Genomic DNA, 27586 nt, shown 5'->3' on the forward strand with positions numbered 1-27586 from the left:
GTGATTATCAGTGTATAATAGTAGTAATACAGTTATTGTAACAAAAATAATTTGTTAGAACAACTTATTCGCGATACATTTTCAAAATTTCCGCATAATTAAGCCAGCGGCACATGATGCTTGTTTCGTGCTGGATAAAAATACTGCGTTCTGATTGGTGCATTTGCAAAAATGGATGACAATACACCAATCAAACCGCGGTATTTCCATCCAGCACGAAAACAAGCATCGTGTGCCGCTGACTTTATTTCTAGAATTTCATTTGCCTTCTGTATCGTGTGCACTCAATAGGTCTGTTCACTTTCGCTGCATCGCTGAACTAGTGCAATAAGTTAAAGTGAAAAAACATATACTTGCCTCGCTTCAACTTATTGCACTAGTTCAGCGGTGCAGCGAAAACGAACAGACCTAATACTACACCGTTCAATGAGCTCTTGCAATTGATTGGTATATTTTCTTCGTTTTAAAAATATACACCAATCAGATGCAAGAGTTCAGTGAACAGTGTAGTTCCTGAATATATCAACTGATAACCTACCCTAACCTAAAAGTGAAATTTAATGCGACGTATCGTTCGGAAAGCAAGGTGTAACCTGTATAACTGCAGGGTATAACTGTAGAGATTAATAAATATTCAGGTGTTAACAACTCATATAAGCAATTCACCACTTGATACATAATGCGGCTTGGATTAACTTTATTCAAGTACAAATGTACAATTCCACATAGATTCAGAGGGTGAGTACCAAATTTTTTCTAGAAAAATTAATACTTTTCATATATTATTAAGTAAAAATATGGATTGTTTTTATTGTTATGTATCATATATTTCTTTGTCGATTTTGTATAGATATATATATGCGTAGATATATATAATTTTTCTAATTGTATTCACAGGAAGTATCGTATTGTCAAAGATCCATCTCTGAAAGATCTGTATAGGATGAGGCAAGATTTTGATAGAGAAGAGCAAAATATGTTAATTCTGCGACACCCCTACCTTACAATTGAACAATCTTTTGGTCACGCACAAGCATTGCGTGATAACACACAAGTATTTCTTGATAAGTACCGTGAAGAAAAGAGACAGAAGTTTTACAAAGAGATTTCTTTTGCTGATCATCTTTGCCACGTAGGATATGGAGAAAAGTGGGATTAAATATGTTCTCAACATGTAGATAAAATTATATATCATTTTAAAATCTCTGTAAATTAAAGTGATGTTGAATCTAAGAATATACTTTTAATTCTTTCTTTCTTCGACAAGATTCTACTTAGATCAGTTCAACTGTTGAATGTTACATAGAGTATCTTAAATTTTTATAGAAAATATACGAAAAAATATAAGTTTTATATTTTTTAACTGCACTGAGACTATATATATTAAAGCTGAAATAGGATATGCAGATAATGCAATTTTCATAAGTATACAAAGAATCAAAATAATACTATAGTAATGAATAAGATATTATAATTTTCATGTGTTACAAATAAAAAGAGAGAGGATGATTTACTAATTTTATATTTTATTATGTACACTACACATGCACAAAAATTAAAAAAATTATTTTTCTTAACTACAAAAATTAGAGATTTCAAACAATAAAGAATTTTCTGAACTATCCCATTAATACTATTGCTCCAAAAAAGTTATCTATTACATTTAATTGCGAGAAAAAAATATCAAGGGTTAGATTATATAAGTTTATCTAAAAAGATGTATATCATATATATACAAATTAAAAATTGGTTCTAATACTGGTATAATATTGCTCCAAAATGCGAAATTATTATATTAGTTTTGTAAAGCATTCAAACATCTACTAAGATACTATCTTTGAATCGTGTTAACACATCTTTTGGTTTGTTTCTCATCCAACCAAATGGGTCCGCATTAATCTCCTCTTCTGTTAATACCTTTCCTTCGTAAAGTAAATTCGCGAAATCAGATACTACAGGATCGGCATTAACACTGCTCATTCCTATCACTTTACCACCTTTAAGATGATAAGCAAAGAATTCCAGATTATCCAGCGAGCCATGGATCTTTATGGTAACTGGCTTTCCGTAGCCTGAAAAATAAAGTGAAAAAAAAAGATTTATAATTACATTGCAACTGAAAAATTAGATTTTATGAATAGGGGAACATGCAAGTTTTACCTGCGTATCGATAATTTTTGCCCAACAAACTTGTCCAGAAATACGGCACGCTTTTCAACGGTGTTTCCTTGCCGCATATGTTCAGAGCTGCAATTTTACCGTGATATTGGGCTAAAGAATAATGACCTATTGCGGCCAATATGTTGTCACATCCATATATCGGTGCATAGGCTATATCACCTCCGGCATACACGTTCTCTATGTTCGTTTTTAGATACTATAATCGAATAAATGTCAAATTTTTTAAAATACAAATTAACAAATAGTAACTGATCCAACAAATCTGCGAAATTTTAAAAAATTAAAAAAAACAGAAAGGAAACGGAAGTTATACCTTGTCCACTAGTACAGTGCCATTGCCATTCATCTGAATATTCGATTCCCTCAACCAGTCTGTGTAAAACGTGGTTCCTATTCCAATGATAGCTATATCTGCTGGTAAAATCTGACCATCTGTAAGTTCCACTTTAGCTATGACATCTTCCCCGTCCTTCGGAATAAACTGTTTAATACTGTTTTTAATAAATTTCACGCCTAAAAGGATCGATCGTTATTGCTAGGTCAGGTTGCGTAATGTGTGCGTGTGTCGCGTGGAATTCTGTAAATACCTTTCGCTTCGTATTCCTTCTTAATTCTATAGCCAATGCCAATGCCGAATACCGCTGACAAAGGTGCGGTATTCTCTGCCACCACTGTAATAGATGCGCACTTTCCGATACAATAAGCTGCAGCTTCCATCCCAATGAAACCCATTCCCAATACAATTATGTGTTTGTCCGCAGAAAGTAACGAATGTATGCCACGTGAGTCAGTGTAATTTCGCATAACAAAAATATTCTTCAAATTATTTCCAGGCTGATTGATCATTCTCGGCTTACCGCCTGTGCAGGTAAATAAGTAATTATACTTCAAGTCCTCGTTGTTACTTAGTTTGACAAGATTTTGGGATGTATCTATGCCTGTAACAACATAAAGACAATAATAACGATAATATCACGATAAACGTAATTATACGGATATTATAAGGAGACGCAATTATAAGGAGTACGTATTTGCAAGGAGAATTTGTGTAAGTGTTGTGTAATTGTGTTAAGTACGTATTAATCGGTGTTGGTTTTTTACCTATGGCTTCTACGCCAAGTTTCGTCTCGATTTTGTGATCGTTGTAGAACGAAGAGGGCCGTAATGCTGCTCTGTGAACATCCAAGTCGAATATTTTCGATACTTTAATTCGATCATACGGTATGACGTCCTCTTTGCACACCATGACGATTCGTCCTGTAAAACCTTCCTGTCGCAGACTCTCTGCACAAACTGCACCTGCCGGTCCTCCGCCGACTATCACGACTGTTTCCTTATTTTGAGGATCACGCACAGACATTTCTTTCATACGTCTGTTCGTTTCCAATTCTTTACGTTTAGCTTTTACGCGGACAAGACCAGCGTTGTCTACAGAAACCTGTTAAAATGCACAAGGATAACGAGCCAAAAACAAACTGAAAGAAGTTGGTAATAAAATGAGGTAGTAAGGAAAGAAAACTACAATTTGGAGATTCAATGAATTCAGGTACCTTGTAGCATGGTGTGGAATCCAATCCTGGATAGTCTTCGATATCACCTGTTTTGATGTTGAAACATGCACCATGCCATGGACACCTCACTCGTCCTTCTCCTAATGCACCGGTGTTTAGCAGTGCCCCATAATGCGTACATCTCGTACCGAGCGCATGTAATTCTCCTTTTTGTTTTATCAACAGAATCTTCTGCCCTCCAAGCGGCAGCAACTTCATTTCATTTTCTTTGATATCCTCCTGCTTGCATACCACATCTTCCACATAATCATGCTTCTCGAAGCTACCTGATAACAATAAGAAAAGGTAACGGATAGTTTACATATCCACTATGTCATAGTTGCAGCGATAGGTGACATACAAGAACAGCAACAAGGTAATCTATTGTACTTTTGAGGGATACTTTCCTTTACTTTATATATTTGACAAGTATAACTTTTTTCCTTTGTATTTTTATCTGACATGACTTGTGAATGTTTTCTAACAATTGTAAAATATTAAATTCTGTAATTTTCAGTTATAATTTATATGTCATATATATATATATATATATTTGAGAGTACAATATGTATATTTGTATGCAAAACATGAATATATTTTTAGGTATATAATGAAAGTTTGATATTTTCTCCAATGACTTGTTAAGACTAGCATCAAATTAATTTCTGCTCTTTGTCTCCATAGCGATTTCCAAACAATCAGAAGGAACAAATATATGACAAGTATGAGTGGGAAAAACACTACCTTCAATTAATCGTGCTGCAGAATATCTCCATACTAAAACTAAAAGCCTCGTTAATAATGTATACAACGCATGACTCGCGTTAATTATATAACGTAGCATATGGCAAAATATAAAAAAATACGAGGAAATTTAAAGAGACAAATAGGAATTTCCAATTGCCATGTTATCCTGTTTGTAAATCAAAACTTGTTGCACTTTCCCGCGGGGTTATCAACGAGCCATAAGCCAGATAAGTGAATGATTACACAATAATTTCACTGAGAGTTTCCTCAAAATATCACAGATGCATCGATATCTTCATCGTGGACAGTATTTTACGCGATTTACCGTCGTTGCCGGTGCGGCACATCGGCGCAACTCGTGCGTCGTGCGCGTCACAAAACGTCAATACACGCACACACCGCACCCACTGTGTACTGTACATTGTATTATGCATAGGGGACTTCTCCTTCGTTTTAAGGTGTTTTTAATGGTCTTCAGGAGGATAACATAATAACACTGTACCGAGAGATGCCATCTAAGTTCATCTGTGTTGTGTGACAAAAAAAAAGAGTTGTCTCTTTTGAAGCAACTTGTACAATTCGATGTGACGCTTGATGACATGTCTCGTGATTTTTAGCATACGTGTTAGCATACATATTAGCATACGTGTTCGATATCAATGATACATGAGCAAAATGTATAACTATATAGACCTTATTAATGTAACATGAAAAGTAGACCTTATTAATATAACATGAAAGCGAAGGCATAGCCTATTTTTAGCATGTAATACTTCGTATTGATCGAAGTATCTGTCTTTATATTTCAGGCTATCTGTGAACGAAACGTTGATAATTCAACGAAAAGGAATGATCTATACCTCGGGAATCCTGACATACAATAAGATTCGTCTGTTATTGTTTACATGTTCTCGCGAAATTTTCTATAACCTCCCACAGGAGAGAGTCCTCTGCTTCAGGTGCTACGAGGCAGCAGCGAATGCTCGCGAATAACGTTACAATTCTGAATAATTCGTGCCGATTAGAAAGCGTGCGTCCTTGCGTGTCGTGTCTCACTTTTTTCCTTTACTCGTACACGCCCGTAAATACGACGAGGGCCTACCGTAAGCAAACGACAATGTAGTATCCATCAGGGCGGCCCAACTCTTTCGAAGTGTCCTGACACACAACATCGACCGTCGCGAAACTAGACAGCTCAAGATCGTCATCGTGAATTGATTCTGTCACTCGCGTCCTCGCGCTGTGAACACGTCGACGTTATTTCCCATAAACTATCGCCGCGTTACACGTTTGTATTGTACTCTTCTAATTTACACGTTTCATGCAACATCATCTTACCAAGGACAAAAGAAAATTAGCCTCAACCGAAAGAGCAAGATTCGAAGTCGAACGATTTTTCTCAAGAATTCTCGGACGAGCGGTTACGTCATTGTTAAAATCGAAGAAATAAAGATACGATATAAAATTCTTCCTCCAATGAAATTCGTAGCGCTTCCGTATCCTGCAGGAGAAGTTGTATTTTCGTAACTCCCGAGGGACACATTTTTCCATTGGATGTCGGACGCGTTTCGAAGTCCATTGAAATTAAAAGTGTTGGAATTTTCCTTCCACCGTACACTCGGCATATTTAAATCGCACACGTCGTTAAAATTAATAACGTCGGTTAGTCAAAAACCAAGATGAAATTTCACGCTGCACGTTGCATTACACATTTATTCTGTTCTCGAAGGAGGAAGATCGGATCGCCGTCTCTCCGCAGCTTCGCAGTCCGCGATATCAGTTCCCGTATGCAGGATACGCACCTGTTGCGGTGGATTCGACCTGAAGAGTCGGGTCGGTGTTCTTTTTCGAGCCAGTGGGTAACATGCCCTTGCAATTATTCGCGCCCATATTGCTCCGGCTTCGGACGCGAGGAATGCACGGGTGGTGCGTTTATGGCATCTGCGAACTGACTGCGATCATCTGTCTTAGGTATCCTTCGAATCGCGCTCACGATCTGCGAGTAAGACAGCCGCCGACCTTGAGATATTTGCAGTGTTTGGATTCCCGGCGAAACTTTCACATCGATCGGTCATACGGGCCTCGTGGATGCCTCGTTTCGGTAAAAATTGAGCGCGGGACCGCCTCATTGAGTATAGAAATATCTGAGAGAGAGAGGGGTTTGGAAATTACGCAGATCTGAAGTTACAATGAACAAGCGCGATAAGATGACCGTGACTCATTCTCTTACGACACGGCTCGGAGAAGAATACTGCCGCGTGACGAGAATCGCGCATCGAGAAATTGCGCTTCGAGAATCTCAGTTCGAATACGTGCCGATAACGTTTCTCGATAACAGCGACTCGATATTTACTTTATCATAGATCGCACTCTTAATCAACAAGAAGTTTTGGACTTGAGAAATTTACTCAGCGATAGGTTTGTTTTTAGAAGATATTACAAGGAAAAAGAAAGTAGTCTTAAATCAATGATAGATATTCTTATATGTATCAAGAATATTACAATACTCTTAGAAGATTTTTAGTCTTGAATTGAGCGCCGATAATAATTGCATCGATATAAATTCAGCCAAATCAAGACTGAACATTTCCTAAGGATATTATAATATTTTTGTTTATATACGAGAATATCTGTCATTGATTTAAGAGTAATTTTTTTCCGCCCACGAAAATAATAAGAGCGCGAATTATCACGTATTATCAACGGTATTAACGGTGCTGTCTTAAGAGTTTCTTGAGTGGGTGTCAATTCTTTCTGGTGATAAACAAAGATTATTACTCTTTGAGAAATACCGAGGGGATAATCCATCAAGGTCGATGATCTTGCGAGATTTTGGCGGTTAAAATAAATTCGCCGTGCACTAGCGCCATCTAAAGAAATATCCACGGCGGGAGATAGTAGTAGAAGAGAAGCACGGACGGTAACGAGGAAAATGCGCAGGTGAGCGGCCGGTCATGGCAACGTTCTGCATTACCATCGAACCTCGATGTGATAGTTTGGAAGATTTATCGACAGCAGCGCTTCTGTAATCCCTTTCGCGCGCAAACGGGCTGTAATGGCGGAAAAGGCTTATACATGCTGCAATTAGTGTAACATTAATTAGCATCCAGCAAGAGGAGGAGTGATAAATTATACCTGAGAAACGTAAGACGATCAAGTGAGTCTCGCTTACTGAATATTTATGTATTAATTTAAATACATTACTCGCGTAACGTAGCACTTAGCATTTTGGATGATCGAGGTGGCGGCCGGGAGGGAAAGACGATATTAGAAAAAATAATTTCGGGAAATAATGCGTTTCAAGAGACCGCGTAAGTTTAGAGACCATTTAGAGATAAATTTGTTGGAGCAGTTAATGGAACTGTGTAACTTCGTCTCTCTCTCTCTCTCTCTCTCTCTCTCTCTCAGGGTGTTCCGTGAGATAAAAATCTGCGAGATAAGAGATAAAAGTAATGGAGTTTTAAGCGCGAGTTCTCATTTGGTTATGAGCTCCTTTCCCGGTCACCACTGCTGGTTAATCGCAAGTTAGACCAGAAAAAATAATGGTACTTCAACATTTCTCTTACATTTCTCCTCTCGGAAAGCACCAAATTGCAATTGTGGTCTGTGCGGTATTAAATATATTTTCCGTTAGTTTCAATGTTTACAAGTATTACATAGCTAACTCGGCCTGACAAAAATCGAGCGAATTGATAGCGCCAAAAGATTCGAGAATATATTTATATATCCGTCCTTACTTCGAACTCCCGTTCGCAAAACTTGCAAACGACCTTTTTCAAGCGCGCTGTTCGCTCTCAATTCAGTCCTCTTAATCAGACCTGTACTCGTTCCTTTTCTCAGTACCGTTATATAATACCTGTAAATTCAGATTCTCGTCGTTACATGCGACGATAATTCGCACACGTTCACCGTGCGATCATAAAAACGCACCGACGGCCGTAACACATCCGTTCCGCCGAGCCGCGGCATCGAGAATCGAACCTCCTCGCAATTACGCCGGTTTCAATCGTCGGCTTCGAGCGGGCGCGGATTTCTTGCGCGACCGCTCCGACAAAAGACAATTGCATTCCCTTCATCCGGATCTACGGTACGTGATTAGCCCCTTCCCCCCTCCCTCGAAGAGCTGATAACACAGTCGTCGATCGTGTGACGCGCCGTGGCAAAAAAACGAACGCGAACCGCGAAGCTGGGGGCGAGCGATTTAAATTAGTAACCGTTGGAGAGTCTTCAAAAGAAATTCGGCCCAACGACGCATGAAAAACAGAGCAGCATGACCGACGCGGTGCGAAGGGGGAAGGGGGGGGGTGTAGTGAGGGTAAACGGCTACGTGCACTGCACGGCTATTTAATTTGTGCCGGCGGCGGCGGCGATGATGGTGGCGACGGGAGCGCCGGGGACGGCGGGAAGTAGAGACAGGGGGGAAGGGAGGGTGGCGTAAGGTTACGCGGGTCTCTCGCTCTTTGAGGTCGGTGGTTGATGGCGGTTGGTTGCCTCGCTCCGCGCCGGCCTGGTGATGTGGGCTGGTGTTACGCACTGAAGGCTACCGAGGAACGTAGCCCCCGAGCAGAGTATAACACGGACGAGGGGATCGGAGGGGGCAGCACGGAGAGGGAGGGGGTGAGATCAGTGGAAAGAGACGGTAAGGTAAGGTCCATGTTCCACGGTGATGGTAGTCTCGCGTGCGGGGCGGCTTAAACCGAACTCGCCGGCTCTACATCACGCCGCGCGTCTCTTCGGATATTCTTTCAGCGAGGGAGATACACGTCCGTGCGTGCTTCACGCATGTTCACGTGACGCTACTCGGCAATGCCGAGTCCGGGGATGCTTGAGACCTAATCTTATTCGTAATCTTTCTTTCCCCGGGAATAAGTAACCTTGCAGTAAAAGCACGATGAGTTATACGGGGGATAATTTTTTCTTCGCACCGCCGACGGGAAGCTGCGATTATTATTATTTTAAGGAATGGTCATTTTAGACACTTGTGCTTTATGTCGTCTCTCGTGCTCAATTTTTTAAGCGCGGAGATTCGTAGTGAGAGTGGCCAAAAAATTCCGGCGGAAATGCTTAATTATGTTTTGGACGTGATAAAATTTTGCCGGTGTTATGAGCATTTTTAAAGAATATTGTCGTTACCTCGTCAAATATTGAATAATTCATAAGCTTCTTATTTGTATCCTTTTTGGAAAATTGAACATTTTTAATACAGCATAATAAATCGATAAGATAAATTTACTTTCCTCTAGTATATAACAATTATATATAATTATTTTAAGGGAAGAGAGAGAAAAAGAGAGAAAGAAGAAGGCAATTTATTATCTTCCATGCGTTTGTTCTTATCGTATATTTAAATTTTACTACACAGTAAAAAACATTTTGTATCTGTGTTAAAATAAGTTCTTGTTAAAATTTTTATATTCAGTTTTTAATATACCCGTATGCTAACTTAACGTATTGAGTTTATTATTATTTCAATATTTTGTGTTGAGTCGATATTCAATATGTGCTAAGTATTAAAATAAGTGTAAAAATAACATTTTTAAGTGTTAAAATATCATATTTTATACTTCTCTCTCTCTCTCTCTCTCTCTCTTTCTTAGTGTCGATTAATATATTATGGACGTTAATTTTATATTAATTTTGCATTAATTTTTGACATAATATTTGCATTACTTTTCAACATATTAAATTGTATTAAATTAAATTAATTTTAGTAGACTGTTTGGTACATGTAAAATGCGTTAAATTTAACACAACATTTTTTACTCTCTACCATTACAAGAAACGCGCGGTCCGAGTGAATGTAACTTGATAAATGTTACTTGACCTATCGTCAAGTAGCACGTTGTCCTCCACGTATATTTCTCTCAGAGCAACAGATTTATAATAAAGTCTAACTCGGAGTAAAGTCATCAAATAAATAAATCTCTTCCAGTTCAGATCCTTATATATCGAAGGGAAAGGCGAGCGATAGAAAAGGAATCGCGTGTAACTTATCGCGGCTGGACAGACGCGCAATGTTTCGCCTCCATCGACCCCCCCTCCCCNCCCCCGTCGATACCACGAGCGATATTCTACGGCGAACTCTAACTTCATATTTCATTTCCATCGAATAACCGGCGAAATTGCAGTGTGATATGGGCATTAGGGTACGTGCAGCTCCTATATCCATGTCTTCGTCGGTATGCGTCGTCGTATCGTACTCGGACGAGTACTCGCGGGCGTAGCGAAGGGGATGTCGGCGCGCGCCGAGGGTAGTCGGTCGGCACCGAATATCGTCGAGCGCGTCCGAGGACGGTCGAGTCGCGAGTGTCGGAGGTCTACCGCGGGAACTTAACGCGCAGCTCGAAGGACCCGGTTTAGTCTATCTGCAAGCGCTCGACGTGGTGGGTGCTGAGGGGTTGCGCTCGAGGCAGGGTTGCGTGCGTGGTTGTACGTCGTCTCGCTTTATCCTCCGTCTTCCCCACCCACCCCGTAACACACGTACACGCGTGCACACGTACATACTTCTCCTCCTTCCACCCCCCCGACTTGTCCGAGCTTTGCACTCACCTATGTTTATATTGATACACAGTCGGAAGCCGGACAGGTGAATCAACTCGCGATGAAGCGGGAGTGGTAGATCCCTCTTATCCTCTCCGCCGTTTATACCTTTACCCTCCTGTTCACCCTTACGTATATTCTTCCCCGAGGAGCCTTACGACGACGGCACCGCCGAGGATGAACGCAAAGTCGCGGAAGAGAGAGTTCGCCAGCGATCGGCCATACACGAACCAGTCGGCCCACGTGGATCGCGGTCTCGTGTTCTCGTCGCTGGCACCGTTCGCACTCGTCCTCGTCCTCGCCTGCGGTAAGTCCCGTTTTAAACCTAATTTCTGTGCCCCGTGGAACGGAGCTGCGTCGAATCCGTCGCCGAATATCGCGTTTCAGCCGATAATGTAACATTAACCGCCATTATGAGCCGCTCGAAAAAGTGGGGGGAGATATCTTGTATCTTACGATATTTTGTACCTATCTCCGAAATAGCTCGATTATTTTTTTGGCTCTGTCAGGTAAACAGAGACGTTTGTGTGTATGTACGTTTTTTATGGTTCTTCTATATTTCTCTACTAAAAAAAAAACGTGTCTCCCCCGTGTCTTTTTCTCGAGATCCACAGCGAGAGAGCACAGAAAGGATCGATCGATCCGGAGTTGCTTTTGTTATGTTATATAAATCGTCGTTATTTTCCAAAATTGTCATAACGTTACGGCGGTCTCGTTATTATGTTAATGTGCTAATGAAGTCTGTATAAAATTTTACATGTCCGTTATTCGAACCATTTATTGCAACATCACGCGTAGCAGGAGTGACGTTTCGATGTTTGGCAGAATAATGTATTATATAACATCGAATTATCGGGGGTGTACGCGCGATACCGGTGAGTATTCCATCAATTTTGCGCTATGCGCTATGCGAGAGTTGCAGTTTTAATAAGACACTTGGCGCAGCGATATCATGCGTTTCCGAGTCCCGTGTTGCCTCGCGCAATATCTAACTATGTGACTTTTCGGTCTCGCCACGCACACGCGAAAACGTCGCGGCGCTTGCGGCGAACTCATTTCATCCGAAACAAAATTCATATTTCTACTTTGTTGCCGTGTTACCGCATTACGTAACGCGGCAACAATCGCCCATTTGCGCGCTTTCCCCCCCCCCCCCCCCCCCCNTTAACTCTACCGTCGGATAGAGTTTCGCAAAAACACACACGTAGATCGATGCGCTACAGCGGGATATGCGTACTCGTGAGATTAAATTTTGCAGAAATATCTTGCGCGCGAAACTAGATATTGATCTTACGAAGCGGATGATAGCCGCCGGTATTTAGCGGTGCGATCGCGTAAACCGGGGTCATGGCGCCGTTTAACAAAGCGGAAAGGGACAATTGTTCGCGCGAGGATAATCGCGGTGCGCAATGTAACGCGAGAGTCGCGAGAGAACCGCGGGTCATCTGCAGATCGCGGCCGCGAAGCATCGCGGCGAAATCTATTTCCGCCATTTCCCGTCGCCGTCTCGGAACTCAATGTTGTCGAGATTGCGAAGCTGGAATATCAAGTGTCTTATTACGCGTCTCATTGGTCGCGAAATTCTCTCGTAACAACGTTAACACGAGAAAACTGCGAGTAGCGAGCGCGAGTCCGACGGTGGGCGAATCTATTTCCACGTTTCCAATCGACCGATATTAAAGTCGGAAATTACGGCAGCACCGAACACCTCCACCGCCGCTAAATGGTAATTTCGCGCGCTTCTTATTACTAATAAATTTCCGCGGGACGACATCGTTGACAAATTAACGCGCGTTTTCGCTGACGCCGATCGCCCCGTCTTCACCATGATGTAAGAGTAATTTACCATCGATCCGATTAGGAGGCAAGTTAGCCGGGTAAAGTAAAGAGCACTCCTGAAATGCGTCAGCCTTGGAGGGGCGTCTAACGGCGCTAATCGGTCAAGTGCTTTTAGTCATAGAGTAATAATTGGCAGGGGGTGAATAATCAGTTGTGTTGGCGCGCGGATATCGTGCGCGCGTCCGATCGATTACGAGCGTATCATCGTTATCGCGAGAAAATATCCCGGGCGACCTCGCCGTTGGCAGTTGATTGTTCGATTTTTTGCCAATGCCAATTTTTCAAATATGGCGAGAGAGAGAGGAGCATTTTATTATATCTTGGAATATAGAGGGCGGGAGAGAGGAACTGTCGGACGCAGAACACACATATCGTATTTCGCGCAACGCACTATGCGAGAAAATTTATATGTGTATATATATATACATACATGTATGTATTCTGTGTTGTACGCATGCACGTGTTGCGTTAAATTTGTACAACACATACAGTACATATGCACATATATTTTTTTTCCGAGTTACATGTTTTTATTACATATCCTTTTTGAAAGGTTCTTGGTAATGATCAGGTTTTCCCAAATATTTTATAAATAGCGCGCGCCTCGCGATAAAAATGCACAAAACAACTCTTTCGACCGCGGGCTTCATCGGAGTGTTGATTCGTATCGTTACGTCGATGAAAATTTATAACGTGTTACTTATAACAACGATAAAAAGGCGGTGAAGATACCCTGGTGGAAGTGGTTGATGAGATACGGGAAGGCAAGGGAGTGGCGAGGAATACAAAAGAATCCACATTCTAGATTGTGCGTGCCATCCAAACGGCTCGGGCTTCTCTCTGATTTCGCCTCCGTTCTGGTCCTCGGTTTATCCTTATCGGCTGCACAGTGTCGCATAAATCAAAGTGTTTATTCAGTAGCCACGTAGAGTCGGGCGGCGAACGCGCGAGGTGGAGGAGGAGGGGGGAGCTTACCGTAGCGTAAGCTTCTCGCTAATAATTTGCGACCGCCGTGCTTTTCTGACCCGCGCTCGAGAAATATCACGGAACCGCACTCTTTCCATTTCCCCGTCTTCCCTTTGCGCGATATCTGAGCGCGAGAGCTCCGGCTCAGGGGAGTGGGTAGATGTTTATCTTTTTCAACTCGGGCCCGACTCCGCCGGTTATCCCGAAATTATCCGACGTTGACCCCCCGGAGCGAATAATAGGATTTCGATGTTTGGGAAATCTCCTCGAAAATGGCCGCCTCGTAACGAGCGGATAGGTGGCTTCACCGCCAACTATATCAAGGTGATATACCACAAAAGCTCTTTTTGAAGAGGATTCCCGGGCGAAGTTTAATCCGCCAATGCCGTGAATAAGCTCGAGAGCCGCGTTTAGTTTCTTGGCGGAACTTTTACGTAACGTACATTAAATTAGCTTCCGCGCGGATAAGATTATAAGCTATATCGACAAAAGACGGCGCGTCTGGTCCCACCCTACTTCACCCCTCTCACCTCATTCAGTCAATTCTCGCTCCCTCTTACTTTTCAACCCGTCCCTCGCGCCCCTCTCTCCCCCGCTATCGCGGACGAGAAAGATAATTCGACACAATGTTTAATTACGCCACGTAATTAATGGCGCACGTACGAGCGTAGTCCGAACGTCCGTTCATCCATTCAACCGCTGAGTAATCCTCCGGGCCACAATGGATCTACGACGTGGAATGCGCCAAACCGTCGCTTACACGGGTCAATTTATCGCTATCCTCTTGAAATGAAAGGACAAGACGTGCCTTCCGGGGCTCGGGTGTGCCGTAAATGCCTGCGTAACGATGCGATGATTTTAAATCCGTGCGTCGCGTCGCGTCCATAACGGAGAGAGTCAAGGGAGAACGTTGAGGGAGAGAGAATTTTCTCCTCCTCTCTCTCTCTCTTTATCGGATGTTTGCCGAGCGCGAGCGGAATTTGATTAACCTAACGGTTATCAAGCGTATTACCCGTATCATCGGTTATTGCGCCTTCCCCTTGGTTAATTATTGCGCCATCAATCATGCAATAATTGACCAAAGGGAAGACGCTGATGGATGCTCGATATACCGTAGCAAAAATTGTAAATGATCGATTCTGAGAATTATTAATGGTACGTGTATTAGCCAAATGGAACCGAACGCTACAAAAATCCGTAATCTCTCCATCGCTGGACATCGAAAATTAATGTCGGCATAACGATGGAAATTCGCTACCGCTACCGGTTTATCTTCGTTGAGAAAAAACGGACTAAATAACTCAGCTCGAAATAGATAGATAGATAGATAGATAAATAGATAGATAGAGAGAGAGAGAGAGAGAGAGAGAAAGGGATGAGGGCAAAAACGGGGAATAATCATCTTGACGGATTTCGATCGTTCACGTAAGTCGAACGGTTTGAAGAACGCGAAACGTCGCGTATCACGTCGACAGGATTGGACGGTAGTGGATGGTCACCGCGCGTGGTCGGCCGTTCCATTTCTCTCGCTATTAATCGGAAAAGTGTACAAAGACTCCGTGCACATGGCCGCCTGTTGAATTTGCCCCGGTATAGCTGTCGATACGCGCTGCGTGCCGCGGAATTGAAAATAACGCTATTGGAACGACGGTATCTAATCGGAAAGCAATTATGAGCCGTTGAGGTTAAGCCGGGCTACGTCGTACGGTCGCCGTAGTCATTGTGGCCGTTACAGCCGACGTCATTTCTCCGGTGGCTCTCCGATACGTCGATTTAAACTAAACTCGTTTCGACAAAATAGAACGCGCTCTCGGCGATGAGTACCCTCACTATGGCGGCCGGTTTAATTAAATTTTGGGTTCGATGAACTTTTTAGCTTCCGCCGGTGTGTATATGTGTTTTGAGCTCCCTTTTAAATTTGATTTTGTACGTGCTCGCGTCTCCGTGAAAAACATGTACGTACCTGTATGTAAATAAATAAATTTGTTCGACGGATGCTTAATGCGTCATTTTCCAGGCGTGCAGTATCGGGACAGTGCGAGATAATTAGGTACAAAACTTGCATGTCAACTGCATTTGACGGATCATCAGACATCTTCGGGGATCGCGTTCCATCTTGCAGCTGATTACAATTTGTTCTCTTTCTCTCTCTCTCTCTCTTTCAACTTTCTCGATCTACTTTACGTTTTTCCTGAAATATCACGCGAAGATGAAAAATGGGAAAAGAAATGGGAGGACGAAGAGCAAGTAAAAATGAAGACGGAAGGAAGAGAAAGAGAGAGAGTGAGGGAAAGAGAGACAGAAAGGAGCATTGACACGGAGTCATAGTTTCTATGATATAGATACCGTTCTACCACATTTCTTTTTCTCGCTGCCGGTGGAAGCAAGCGACTGCCATCGGCAGTATTTAGTTTAGGGATACGGTGCAGCCTGCGGGGACGGGAATAAAGACGTAGAAAAGATAGAGGGTAGATAAAAGAAAGTGAGCGACAGGGCGCAGAAGGAGGCGACGGGGCAGCGGGGAAGGGAGAGAACGAGCGAGGAGAGAGAGAGAGGGAGAGAGAGCTTGCAAACGCTCGTCGACTTCGGGTCACCGCCGTCGTACCACCACAATACAACCCTATCAGCCGCGGCTGAAACCCTACCTCCAGCCTCGCCATTTCATTCTTCTGCATCCACCGTCCTTCCCTTCCTCCCTCCCTCCCACCCCATACCTCGTCCTCTCGCGTACCCTCCCCCCGTGCTACCGCGACTTCTTCACCGCTGCTCGTTTCAACGCTCGTTTCCACCAGAAACCTCTCGCGTTTCTCCGTCTTTTCGCCGGTGGTGCGGCCTATAACGAGTGTACCCCCATCCAAGGGTTGCGCTTCTGCTCCTTTCTTTCCCCCGCGTCTTGCTCTTCCCTCCCTCTCGTCCCCCTCCCGTATCCCGCGTCTTTATCTCTCGTCTCGGCGTCTTCCTCCTTCCCGCCGGCTGATCCTCTCCACTTCCTTCCCCCTGTTCTCTTCTCCTCGTCATTTCCACTCACCGTCTCTCATCATGGGAATAAATGAGAAGCACACGTCAAAGCAAGAAGGGAAAGAGAAAGGGTGGGAGGGAGGGAGAGAGACCGTGGGAAAAAAAGGATAGGGAAGAACGTCTTCCCTTGTTGTAAGCGTGAGCGCACATCGCGCCGGGGTTCGTCGAGCTTTTCCTAAAGTAGAAGCCGTCTTGCGGCGCGGACCTGTTCGTGGGTGGTTTTATCCCGTGCGCGTTTCCCCGACGTAGGTCGTCGAGTCATTTCGCGGCTCAGTCGAGATTAAACGCTCCGTTTCCGCGGAATGTCGACTTTGAGAACGCTTCTCTAAGAATTTAGAGTTCACCGCCGTTACATTTGCAACCAGTATTGCTTTTTGGTTCGAATACGGATAAAATTCATAATGGATCGTGGAGGGTTTTTGATTTGCGGCGGAGTCGATAACTCAGCGCCACGACGCAGCTAGCGATACGAATCTCTCTCTCTCTCTCTCTCTTTTTTTTTATTTTTCCGACAGATGATTAAAGAGGCTACGTTCGAACGCGTGAAATATTTCGTTTATCCGTGCTACGTTTGGTTCCGCGCTTTCTGCAAGCAAGCGAAATTTTCCAACATTCCTGCTGAATCGTTCTACGGCACGAGCGGCGTCGTCTCGAAGCATTCAATTCCCTACGTGACTGTCGTGCATATCGCGCACTTCTGACGCGTGTCCTTCCAGTAGTTTGAGTCGATGATGTAGTCAGATCATACATCCCTGATGAAACTTCGCATAACACTCCGTGAAATAGTCGCAGTCCTCGTTAATCTACGGTAATATGACAATCAAACTCAATATATGCGCGATGGAGTCTTTGCAACGTAAGGACGCTGTAATCGATCGCTATAAGTTGCTTCACCAAGGGATTTCATTCGAATCTTCCACCTAATGAATCCACGAAATATATTTTTATAGCCAATTAGAAATGTCAGGCTGTATCAGACTGAATATACAGAAAAGAAATACAGAAAAGAAGAATAATATCAATTCAAGATTCATATTTCTATTTTATTATTATTATTTATATAAGCAAGAATATGTAATTTTATAATCTTATGAAGGTAAAATTTGCTTATACGGAAAGAGACGAAACTTTCTATTTGAAAAGCGAAGAAATATTCTATATAGTTCCGAAATACAAGATGTTGAACTTTTCTGGATATATAAATGTCACACAAGCTTTAAAATATTTTATCGAAATTTAGTGTAAGCTTATAATACATCAGAGATGATATTTCAGAAATACAATAACCAAAAAAGTAAAAAAAATTAGAAATGAAACAATTGAATCATTGAAAATAATCATCTTCCACCATGATACACCTTTCGGTACTCCTTCTGAAAGATTGACGTACACGCTCAAAGATACCAGGTACCATGTTGAAGAACCGAAGCTTGTTTTTGTATTTTTCTTTACTGCTGTTTTTTTTGTTTTTATGACTGGCACTTCAGATAGGTTATTACCATATGTATAAATGTTTTGAAAATACCCTGTATTTCGGAAACTAAGTTGTTTCGGACACATGTTTAAATGAACTTTTTTACTTGAAATAAACCAAAGAACCGCCTCCTTGAGTATGGCTGGGTATTTAAGGGACACTCTACATATGAGAATATGAGTTTTGAATTGATAGTAATTTTCGTCCTGTGTAGTTATTTGGCGTGCAAGCAACGATTCTTTTAGGTAATAAAATCTTTAAAAATAGTTTTTAACGATTTTCTTAAAGAAGAGCTTTTTTAATATATTATATTATATATATTTTTAAATATATTATTAGATACTTGTCTTGATGGTAAAACGAGAAACCATCCAATGAGGCGTCTAATGTAACGTAATGCAGCGTAAAGTAGAAAGTATACGAAGTTATTTTGTGGCCCATTCACAAGGATTGATAAAATAAACTTGAAACGCTATGAATGGAGAATTGTATGTCCACGGAAAGGCGAAGGTGGCACAAAGGGAGTAAGAGAGAGGGCGAGGAAGAGAGCGTAACGCGCGCATTTGCGAGCGTTTGCGTAAATAAATTCCAGTTTGAACGGCTTAACGTGTATCGCGGCAGGTACGTCTGCAGCTTTGTTAAAAGACGTTGCGCCCGAGGGAGTAACCCGAACGAGGGAACGGAATGACAAGGAGGAAATAAGAAAGACCCCGGAGTGGGCATGGTAGCGGCAGCAACGGTAGTAACACCGGCAGTAATAAAACGTGACGGAAAGATGGCGAACAATAACGACGCTGCAGGTAGCGTTGGATATCTGCCAGCTGAAATTTCGCGAGCTAAACGAAATATAGGGAACTTAACGGGGAGAGAGGGGGGGAGGGTGCGGACAGGAATCGAAGGGGATAACGTGAATCGCCGGTATTAAGGCCGATAGCTTAACGCGCGTAAATACGAGGTCTCCGCTCTGAGCCACGGTTCCTCGACATTCCTCGAGGTAATCGAACGGAAAGAAGCAAAAATTGAAGGGTACTCGCGGCGGTACGTGCAATGGCTCAGGATAAGAAATGAGGAAGGAAGGGAGGAAGGAAGGAAGGAAGGAAGGAACGAATGAACGGACTAAGAAAGACGGGACAGCAGGTACTATCGAGAGCACGCGTCAATCGAAGGTAAACGCGGCGCACCGCGAAATATAGGACAGGATGGGGAATGCGGGCGAATTATGTACGTGTGCGACGTACGTGTCGCCGAGCGTAAGATTGATTATCCATGGCCGTTAACAGTTTAATACAAGTCGAGACGAGGACGACAGGGACGATGGCGGCGGCGACATCGACGTGAGGACGACTGGTGGAAACTGGCGGCGAAAGACGGCGAGGGAAAAAGGCGAGAAGGCGTTTTGAGGGATGAGAAAAGTGAGCAGATAGCGCGAACGCAGCACAGCCGGGCGTAACGAAAGGACGGAGAACAATAAGGTCGGCGGTGTGCGCGCGGGATGTCTGCCAAGTAAAACTCAGCAGAGTACGAAGAATAGAGAACACCGAAGACCGCCCGGCTGCCACTGCCACCGCCTCCGCCGCCCGATATCCACCGCGTCAGCCCCTTAATCTCTGACGGTGTGATAACGTCGACGCAGCATTTTGCATGCTAGACTGCTGCCGCATCCATTCTCGTTTCCCCCGACAGTGTCTATTCGGTTCGCCCCCTCGCGCGCGTGCGTTTCCAAACGCGCGCTCCGCCGGCATCAGCCCCGGCTTCGTACCGGCGCGCCGTAATCTACTACCTGCTCGAACTGTGGGTCTGGCTTTATTGCCTATGTTAGCGGCTTCCGACTCCTCGCCAAGGCACGATGTCGCGCGGCGGAGGTATTGCCGGCATCGTCGTCGTCGCTCTCACCCTCTCGCCGCCGTCATCGTCGATAACCAAACTTCCCCCTGAGCGCTCGGCCATTCGTCCGTGAAACGGGGAGAAGGTTGTGAACGTTTGACGCGGCCGGATAGTTAACACCGAGCCGGCGCGTAGGAAGAATAATTACACGGCCGTTAAAGGAGTCGAGCGGAGTAGTGTCCGCGGAGAATGCGAACGGACGTTAAGAGTATCGTGTTTACGGCCGCTGCGCGGGTTCTTTCCTAAGAAAGATGCCCGGCTGAAGCGAAACGCACCTAGCAAGGTGGAAACGATGATCGTAAAACGGGCTACTTCAATCAGTAAATTACGCCGGTAAGTAGCCTGTCCGTAAGAAGTTTGTTGCGGCAACGTTGCGGATTCGCCCGGGCGATTAAAAAGATCGAGGGAAGGGAGAGGGGCGGTTGTGACGGGAGGGAAAAACGAAGGCGGACGAAGACGTGAAATTAATTAAGAGTTCACACACTTTTTCGCCCATTGTTCCAAAGTGCCCCATAACTCCTCTACCCACCGCAATATCCCACTGCGTATTATCCCGCCGCCGTTGCCTCCGTGTCAGCGAGTCGGTCAATTTTCGATATTGCGTAATTTCCGCCGAGATTCCTTACGTCATCGCCGCCGTCATCCGGGTCTATATCTCGCGCGCGCGCAGACCGAGTCGCCGGATAATGAAGTAAAATTCAAGAATTGCCGGTTCCGGCGGCAGCGCCGGCGGTAGAAACGGTGTTAACGGGCTGCGGATGTCGGTGGTGGTGTGAGGTTCTATAGTCACGCATTAGGAGGTCGCTCTCTGTTCCGTGGCCCCTCTAGGCTCGTACGTTTCAATTTGTCCCCGGCCTCTGATGTAACCGCGCGGTCTCATTAGTCGAGGGGGTGAAGGAACGGATAGTCCGTCTCTGTTCCACCCGCGCGCGCGCGTACGACTCCGTCCCGTTCAGCCGCGTTCGCTCGCTCGCGCCCGCCCACCCCCTCGCCCGCCCACCCTCTCTCGCCCCCTCGCCGCATCTCGCCTTCTCACAATCAACCTTACTGCTGCACCACTATTCCCGACCTAACTACCTCTTCGCTACGACCACACCACCATCGGCAACGTCACCACTACCACCGCCGAGACCGCGTCCGCCCGGGGTATTGGTCTACCCTTCGCGCCGGTGTAAGGTACGGACAAACAATTACTTGTTCCACCCTCGTAATTGGTATGCCAGGAAAGAAGCTTCTATCCACCTGTCGGCTGCCACGTAAGACTCCTCGAGAAACTTTAGTCACTACCCACTATCCACGGGACGCGGAGAAAGCTCCGAGGGAGAGCTTTCAGGGAATCGAAATTGCGTCCCGCCGAACGAACTCATGCCCGTCTCTCCCTTACGTTTTCACGTCTCACTCTTAGATTTGTCTTTATTTTCCTCGTTTTTCTTTCCTCTCATTTCCCCTCTCTTTTTCTCTCTTTTTTTTTTTTTCTTTTCAGGCGTCAATCGGTATCTCCCGCGAGAATGAAACGCACTACCAGGGAGGGTAGGGAGGGTAGGGGTGGAGAGGCTTGGCGTTGGTTTTTTCGTAAACACTACGTGTAGGTACGATTGTTTTGGAACGATGATGTGTACGTAGGTGGTATGTAGAGTGAACGATAATGGTTCGTCTGAAATATGTGCCACGCATCATTCGCGAATAATCAGCGTTGCGTGGCGGCGAGGACAATGCAGTGGTTATAATCATGCCGATCGTAATTGCGCCTGGCGATAACCGTCCCCGCGGCGATTTATTGGCGTTCCTTGCACAAGCACCGTTCGGCGACGCGTGCGTGTAAAATTGGCAAAATTATCAAGGTGCGAAATATCAGGGAGAATTTTTCAGCTTCACCACCGGGTGTGAGAGAGCGAGAGAGAGAGAGAGAGTGGATGTGTGTGCGCGCATTAAATGGCGTGATAAAATTTTGACCGACAATTTCCCGACGATGATTCCGACTGACGAATTCTCAATTACGGCGACGAGTGACTCATGTGCAATTATATCTCGTTGTCTTCGCGATTTAACCATTTGATACAACAATACACGCGCGCTCGCACAGCGGAGCAAGGGAGCATTTGTTAGCATCAATTTGCAAATGGCAACGCGACTAATACGCACGCGGTTAGAGATGATGGTTCCGTCATCAGCGGGTCCTCGCAATATAAGCAATTAAGTGCATAATTATATGAAACCGCACACGCCTGCGGGGACGAGCACCACAAATTCATTCGACGCGGACCACAAAGCAAATCACTGTCATGCGAAACGCGCCCTGGCAGCCTGTCAAGCATCGCAGAAAAGTTTCGCCGAAATGTTAATAGCGGTCGACGCGTTGCCGCGCTTATCAATCCCCTCCTATGGCCGGGATAAGAGCCGGATTATGACATGGCGAAAACGCGAGAGATATCTCGGTTATCTCGCCACTTGTGTGGGATTATCGTTAATTTCGGCAGAGCTTACCCGGTGACTCGGGAATTACAGATCACCTCGTGAGAAAAATTAAAATCGCAACTGAAAAAGTTTCTCCTCTTATCAAAATCCTCTCTCTCTCTCTCTCTCTCTCTCTCTCTCAATTGTTTAATTAATTACCCATGTTCGATACGTTTCCTATGTTTGGCGCGTCGTACGGTTGCAAGGTTATCATCTTCAATTTTGCTACTTCCTTTTCCAGCTGTTGTATGTTTGGCTGTTACACACTTTTTGCGCGTGCCGGCGTTCTAAAATATTTATTTTGCGTCACTCGTAGATTACAGCGCGACGCGCATGGGAGATGGAATAATTTCTTAGCGCGGGCGAGAAAAAAAGAAGCGTTCGCGTATACACTAAAGGGCGTTCGCATTTCCGACGTTTTCGCACCAGTCGGCGGAATTGTGATAATTCGCGTGTTAGCTTTCCCCGACGAGTTTCCGCGTCGCGTTTTCCCAACTCGCGAAAACTGTTTGCAGTAATCGAACGTGTCTGAAAGAGACGGGGGCCCGTAGAATATGTTTGCTCTAATAGTACCAGGAGCCATGGAACGTAATTTTCTTCCCTGTGTACAAAGCTTCGTAATACTCGACGCAGTACCTTTGACCAGGGACGGATCCTAGAGTACTCTGAGTTCTGCAGCGGATGTGCGATGCCCTCGGCACACTAACAAAATACAACGTTGCCCAAACTTTCGACGCTTATGCGCGCAAACCAATGAAAGCGCGCAATAAAGCATGCGCGAACTGCAACACACACTTAGAGAAACACACGTTTCTAAATAAAGAAAATCAACGTTTCGAATTTCACGCGAGTTTACCAATTGATACCTGTGTTTCTGAATGCATCTCGTAATAATACATTTAAAAGTCTCAATCTTTTAAATATACAATTGAACACATAAATATATACAAGTATAATACATATATGTAAATAATAATAAATGTGTATAATCATAATAAATATATGAATATAATGCGATATGCACGATTGTTGTAATTTAATTATTATAATGTAATTCTAAAATTTATTATGACTTCATTCATATTTTATAAGTTAAATGAGATTTTTTAGTTTAAAACATTCGAACATTTCGTTACTCGCGCGAGCAGAGTGAGCGGCTCTCTCCTGCTTGCCTGTCGGGCCCGTCCCTGTCTCGAACTTCTGCGCGAGCGTCCGCACAAGGAAGCCCGTTTCTACTTCCGTTCGCGTATTCGGATACGTTAGCAGGCATTCGAGCTATTAGGGGCCAAAAATCTAATTACGAGATGAAATCGTGCGAACACTCGTTGGTACGATTTTCCGAGTTAAGGTCGATGGCCATTTATGGCGGACGATGAGATTAGAAGGAGAGAAAGAAAGAAGAGACACGTTTAAATCGGAGGGGACGTATATGAGAAAATACGGGGGAGGTTTCCGCGGTCGCGCCAACGGCAAATGGACATTTAGATCGTGAAAGGCGGGCGTCGTGATAGACAAGAATGCCGTCGTTATGGCAGAGCTTCGGCTCAAGCAACGGCCCGGTAGCAGATGCGTAAACGAGATAAAAGCATGCAAAAGGCGCGCGCGGCGCAGCGCGCCGGATGCCGCCGTCTCTTGCGCGCGTTGCTTTTATCTTTCTATACCGTCCGCTTTCGCCTATATTCTTTCGCAAACTTGAAGGGGTAATTGAACGTCAACAGACTCCGTATTTCAAATTATTCCGTATAATATTTCTGCCTCACGCCGAGCAAGCCCTGTAACACCGCGCAGCGTTCGCGTCGCATTAGCCTGAGTTATTTGTCGTTTTGTAAACTCCGCTCTTTATTTAACGAGCGGATGCTGCATTCGCGCGAATGATACACGCCCGCGCGTGTATTCGTGCTCAGCGTAACGCGAGAGGGATCTAACTTGCGTCTGAATGGAATAATTTTTGCTCGTGTGAAAACGTTCCCCCGTTTCTCTTCCGATTTATTCCCCGTTCGCTTTAAACGTACATACCGAGGCGGGGGAGCACCGATAGACGAGACGGCGCGATTTCGCTGGTTCGATGAACACCTCTCGCTCGCTGATTAAACCGCCGGAACTTTTGCGCGCGATAAAGCGGCGCTTACCAGCAGCAGAGATAACTTACCCTTGCATGCTCTTCATTTATTAATACAGCATCCGCAACGATCGGGACACGCGTAGAGAGTGCGGTAAACAGCCGTGGGTCAAACCTTGTATATGTCACGTGTCAACCGTCGCGTTTAATTGCCGGAAGGCAGCCGGTGACCGCGCACGTGAGTCAACTCAGTTCGCACCGTGGGGAGGATTTGTAAGTAAATTCCTTCATTAAGTGGCCAAATACGCGTCGCATCGCAGCGATATCGGAGCCTCGGCCGAGCCCTCGGCACCGTCTTCGATACTGGCTGCCGCCCGTAATGCGATTCCTGAATTATTCATGAGAAATACGAGTGGTACTTAATCGCGCGCGAAAACGCGAGGGAGGGGGGCGAGCGCGCGGGCTCGATGCATCCCCTCCCCCCTCCCTCCGCGATGAAAGTGGTAACGGGCAATTAAATTTAAATTTTAAACGCTGGACTTTATCGTTCGCGATGAATTAATCCGTTTGATACCTATCGCGCGCGCAGTCGGCGGGGGCTTGTTTTGTTTTGCGCGCCGTCGCTCACGCCGCAAACAAAATACTCGATACACACAGAGAGTTCATTTTGATTTGTGCGAGCTCGATAACACCCGATTTCCCGAGAATTCGCTCGTCCCGCGTGTGTGTCATCGCCCACCAGCCGCGCGCGCGGGCCGTGTGAAAAATTAACGATCGCACTTTTCGAGACGATACGAATTAACTGGGCGAGAGTGCGGCTCGCCAGGAGGCGGACGGGAAATACGCTCGCCGGTTCAAAGATCGGATAAGAAAGGGTAGTAATTTGGCGAATCCACCGGCACCCGGGTGAGCGTACGTTAACAGAGAGCGGAGGGCGGAAAGGCAGAAGAGAGAGCGGAGCGAGAAAGAGAGAGAGAGAGAGAGAGGAAGTGGAAGGGGGAAGGGCCGGCGTGGTCGTGGGTCGATTTTACACGGACAACGTACAATCTCTATGCATGAGGCTCACTGGGGCTACCGCTTCCTAAGTACACAGAATACGTATTTGCATTTCGGTCTTTGTACCGGTGTGTCCTGTTAGTGCGCCGTCGCTCTTTCCGTCCCGCTCCCGGCCCGGCTCTTTCAGCGCTCTCGCGCGCGCCTCTCGCTCGCTCTCGTCCGCACGAGCGAGCCCGCTCGTAGTTCCGCCGTTGGCTCACTCTCTCTCCCTCTCTCTCTCTCTCCTCGCTTTATATGTACGCGTACATACCCCCGGTCCGGATCTACTTGCATGGCGTTAACCGCACTGCGGTTCCTGACCGAGCCTCCAACTATCCCCCAAGACAGTACTTATAAGCCTCGGATTAAATCATCGTCGAAACCGAGAGGGAGGGAGAGAGAGAGAGAGAGATACCGCGGAGCGGTATCGATGCCGAGGTATCGAGACGTCTTGTCGTTCGATGCCGACTCGCCGGAGAAGCTCCCGACAAATCGGCTAACATCCCCCTGTAAGAGCAGCGCTCGTAAAACACCCGGCGGCTTTTATACCCCGACGGCTGCGACGGATGTTAAATGAAACGCGTTCTCGATAAAATTCGCTGTTTTTGGCGCGCAAGCAAGGGAGTATCGGGAAGTGTGCGTATCGGGAAAACGGGTGGAAATTCGGCCCGGTCGACCGGCAGATATCAAAATACAGATTAACGATTCGAGATCGCGCCGGTGTAATTTTCCCCACGAGTCGCATGTGTACGACGACGGCGGCAGCGGCGGTGACGGCGGAGGGACTTTCGAAAATTCGTAGCTGCTCGAAAACAGCGGCGAGAGCGCAGGCGAAAGCTCGAGAGCTGTTGTCGAGAGAAGGAGGAAGGGAGAGAGAGAGAGAGAGAGGGGGCGAGTCGAAATTAACATGGCTTCTTGCCGCGATTCTACCTCTGAACTCGCTGTGTGTGCAAGTCTGTTCTCGTAGACCTCGGATTAATTCATTGTTCAAAGATCTCGTCTCTGTGCGGACCTATTTCGCGCGTGTTCTCTCTTCTTCCCTTTCTCTCTCTCTCTCTCTCTCTCTTGCTCACTCACTCGCTCATTCTCTCGCTGTTGCACTCCCCCGCAATTCTCAGGTAACTCGGTTTCGGAATAATAATGAAAGCCCTTGGATAGCGATACAGACCACGACCAAATCTTGATGTACGCGCGCGCGTTCCTGAGTTTGCGTTCCTCGCGAGTTACTCCACGCCGGGAGGAAGTATCTTTTCGAACTCAAAGAAACGAGAACTCTCCGAATGTCAAAACTTACGTCTTGCGCGAAAACTTGATTTACATAGAAATTATAGGAATATACATATATATCTTCCCCGCGCCTCGGAGGGAGACGCGACGTTGTACGCGTGTTGTCGTTACAGCGTAGGAGCGATTCTCACAGCTTGGCATACAGCCGGCTTTAGATGAAATCTCCATCCCGTCCCTGCTTAGAGTCTTAGATTAAATCTCCCTTAAAACGGCCGACTCTTTACGATCCCGGGCTGTCCCGAGCAGTTTCTTTCCGGGGGCAGTTTAGTAAGTCGCTCCGTCGTAAAATATCGTCAATTTATGGGTCGGGTTAGCCGAGCCGCCTACGCCAAAGAAATCAACTATTCGGCCAATTCTCGAACGTGGTCGAGTCGATGGCGCGTATCCGGCACGTACAATGAAATACGACTTACGAGAACTCTCGGTCTCGTTGCAATTTTAACGCGAATCCTCGCGAATTTCATCCACGGAATCGGGCGCGAGTCTGCGGTCTGCGGTGAAGTCGGAGAGAAAAAGAGAAAGAGAGAGATAGAGAGAGAGAGAGAGAGAGAG

General features: G+C 45.3%; 3 protein-coding genes across 9 annotated transcripts in view; 2 read left to right on the forward strand and 1 right to left on the reverse strand.

The window, feature by feature from the left end:
* Nucleotides 1-351: 351 nt before the first annotated feature.
* Nucleotides 352-1517, forward strand: LOC106750289. The gene is made up of 2 exons (XM_014630529.1): nucleotides 352-738; nucleotides 898-1517. Exons 1-2 carry the CDS (start codon nucleotides 680-682, stop codon nucleotides 1157-1159), a joined length of 321 nt encoding a protein of 106 aa, XP_014486015.1. The 5' UTR covers nucleotides 352-679; the 3' UTR covers nucleotides 1160-1517.
* Nucleotides 1507-6713, reverse strand: LOC106750288 (apoptosis-inducing factor 3). Of its 3 annotated transcripts, XM_014630526.1 has the most exons (8): nucleotides 6281-6342; nucleotides 5581-5718; nucleotides 3732-4018; nucleotides 3283-3619; nucleotides 2769-3119; nucleotides 2495-2694; nucleotides 2161-2377; nucleotides 1507-2072 (listed from the first exon to the last, which is right to left on the reverse strand). In XM_014630526.1, exons 2-8 carry the CDS (start codon nucleotides 5684-5686, stop codon nucleotides 1813-1815), a joined length of 1758 nt encoding a protein of 585 aa, XP_014486012.1. In that variant the 5' UTR covers nucleotides 5687-5718; nucleotides 6281-6342; the 3' UTR covers nucleotides 1507-1812. The 3 variants fall into 3 exon arrangements, with proteins under 3 accessions (XP_014486012.1, XP_014486014.1, XP_014486013.1); XM_014630528.1 differs by lacking the exon at nucleotides 5581-5718 and having other exon boundaries at nucleotides 6281-6713; XM_014630527.1 differs by lacking the exons at nucleotides 5581-5718; nucleotides 6281-6342 and adding an exon at nucleotides 4476-5560.
* A 4141-nt stretch (nucleotides 6714-10854) lies between these two features.
* LOC106750271 (Down syndrome cell adhesion molecule-like protein Dscam2) overlaps nucleotides 10855-27586 on the forward strand; it is a 107387-nt gene continuing 90655 nt past the window's right edge. For 4 of the 5 annotated variants that reach the window (XM_014630479.1, XM_014630481.1, XM_014630478.1 and 1 more), the window contains exon 1: nucleotides 10855-11325. In XM_014630479.1, the coding sequence (XP_014485965.1) occupies nucleotides 11196-11325 (130 nt within the window). In that variant the 5' untranslated portion in view covers nucleotides 10855-11195. The remainder of the gene's footprint in view (nucleotides 11326-27586) is intronic. The other variant, XM_014630477.1, reaches the window with a different exon arrangement.

This window comes from Dinoponera quadriceps, unplaced genomic scaffold (assembly GCF_001313825.1).
Source record: "Dinoponera quadriceps isolate SergipeBrazil2010 unplaced genomic scaffold, ASM131382v1 scaffold3676, whole genome shotgun sequence".
NCBI lineage: Eukaryota > Metazoa > Arthropoda > Insecta > Hymenoptera > Formicidae > Dinoponera > Dinoponera quadriceps.

Bases quoted from the DNA above. Each gene is read 5' to 3' on its own strand.
- LOC106750288 (XM_014630526.1), bottom strand. From the start codon at position 5,686: ATGACGATCTTGAGCTGTCTAGTTTCGCGACGGTCGATGTTGTGTGTC. The intron at 4,019-5,580 runs GTAGGCCCTCGT...TATTGTTATCAG, and splicing joins TACATTGTCGTTTGCTTACG to GTAGCTTCGAGAAGCATGAT. The intron at 2,378-2,494 runs GTATAACTTCCG...ATTCGATTATAG, and splicing joins GCACTGTACTAGTGGACAAG to TATCTAAAAACGAACATAGA.
- LOC106750289 (XM_014630529.1), top strand. From the start codon at position 680: ATGCGGCTTGGATTAACTTTATTCAAGTACAAATGTACAATTCCACAT. The intron at 739-897 runs GTGAGTACCAAA...TTGTATTCACAG, and splicing joins ATTCCACATAGATTCAGAGG to GAAGTATCGTATTGTCAAAG.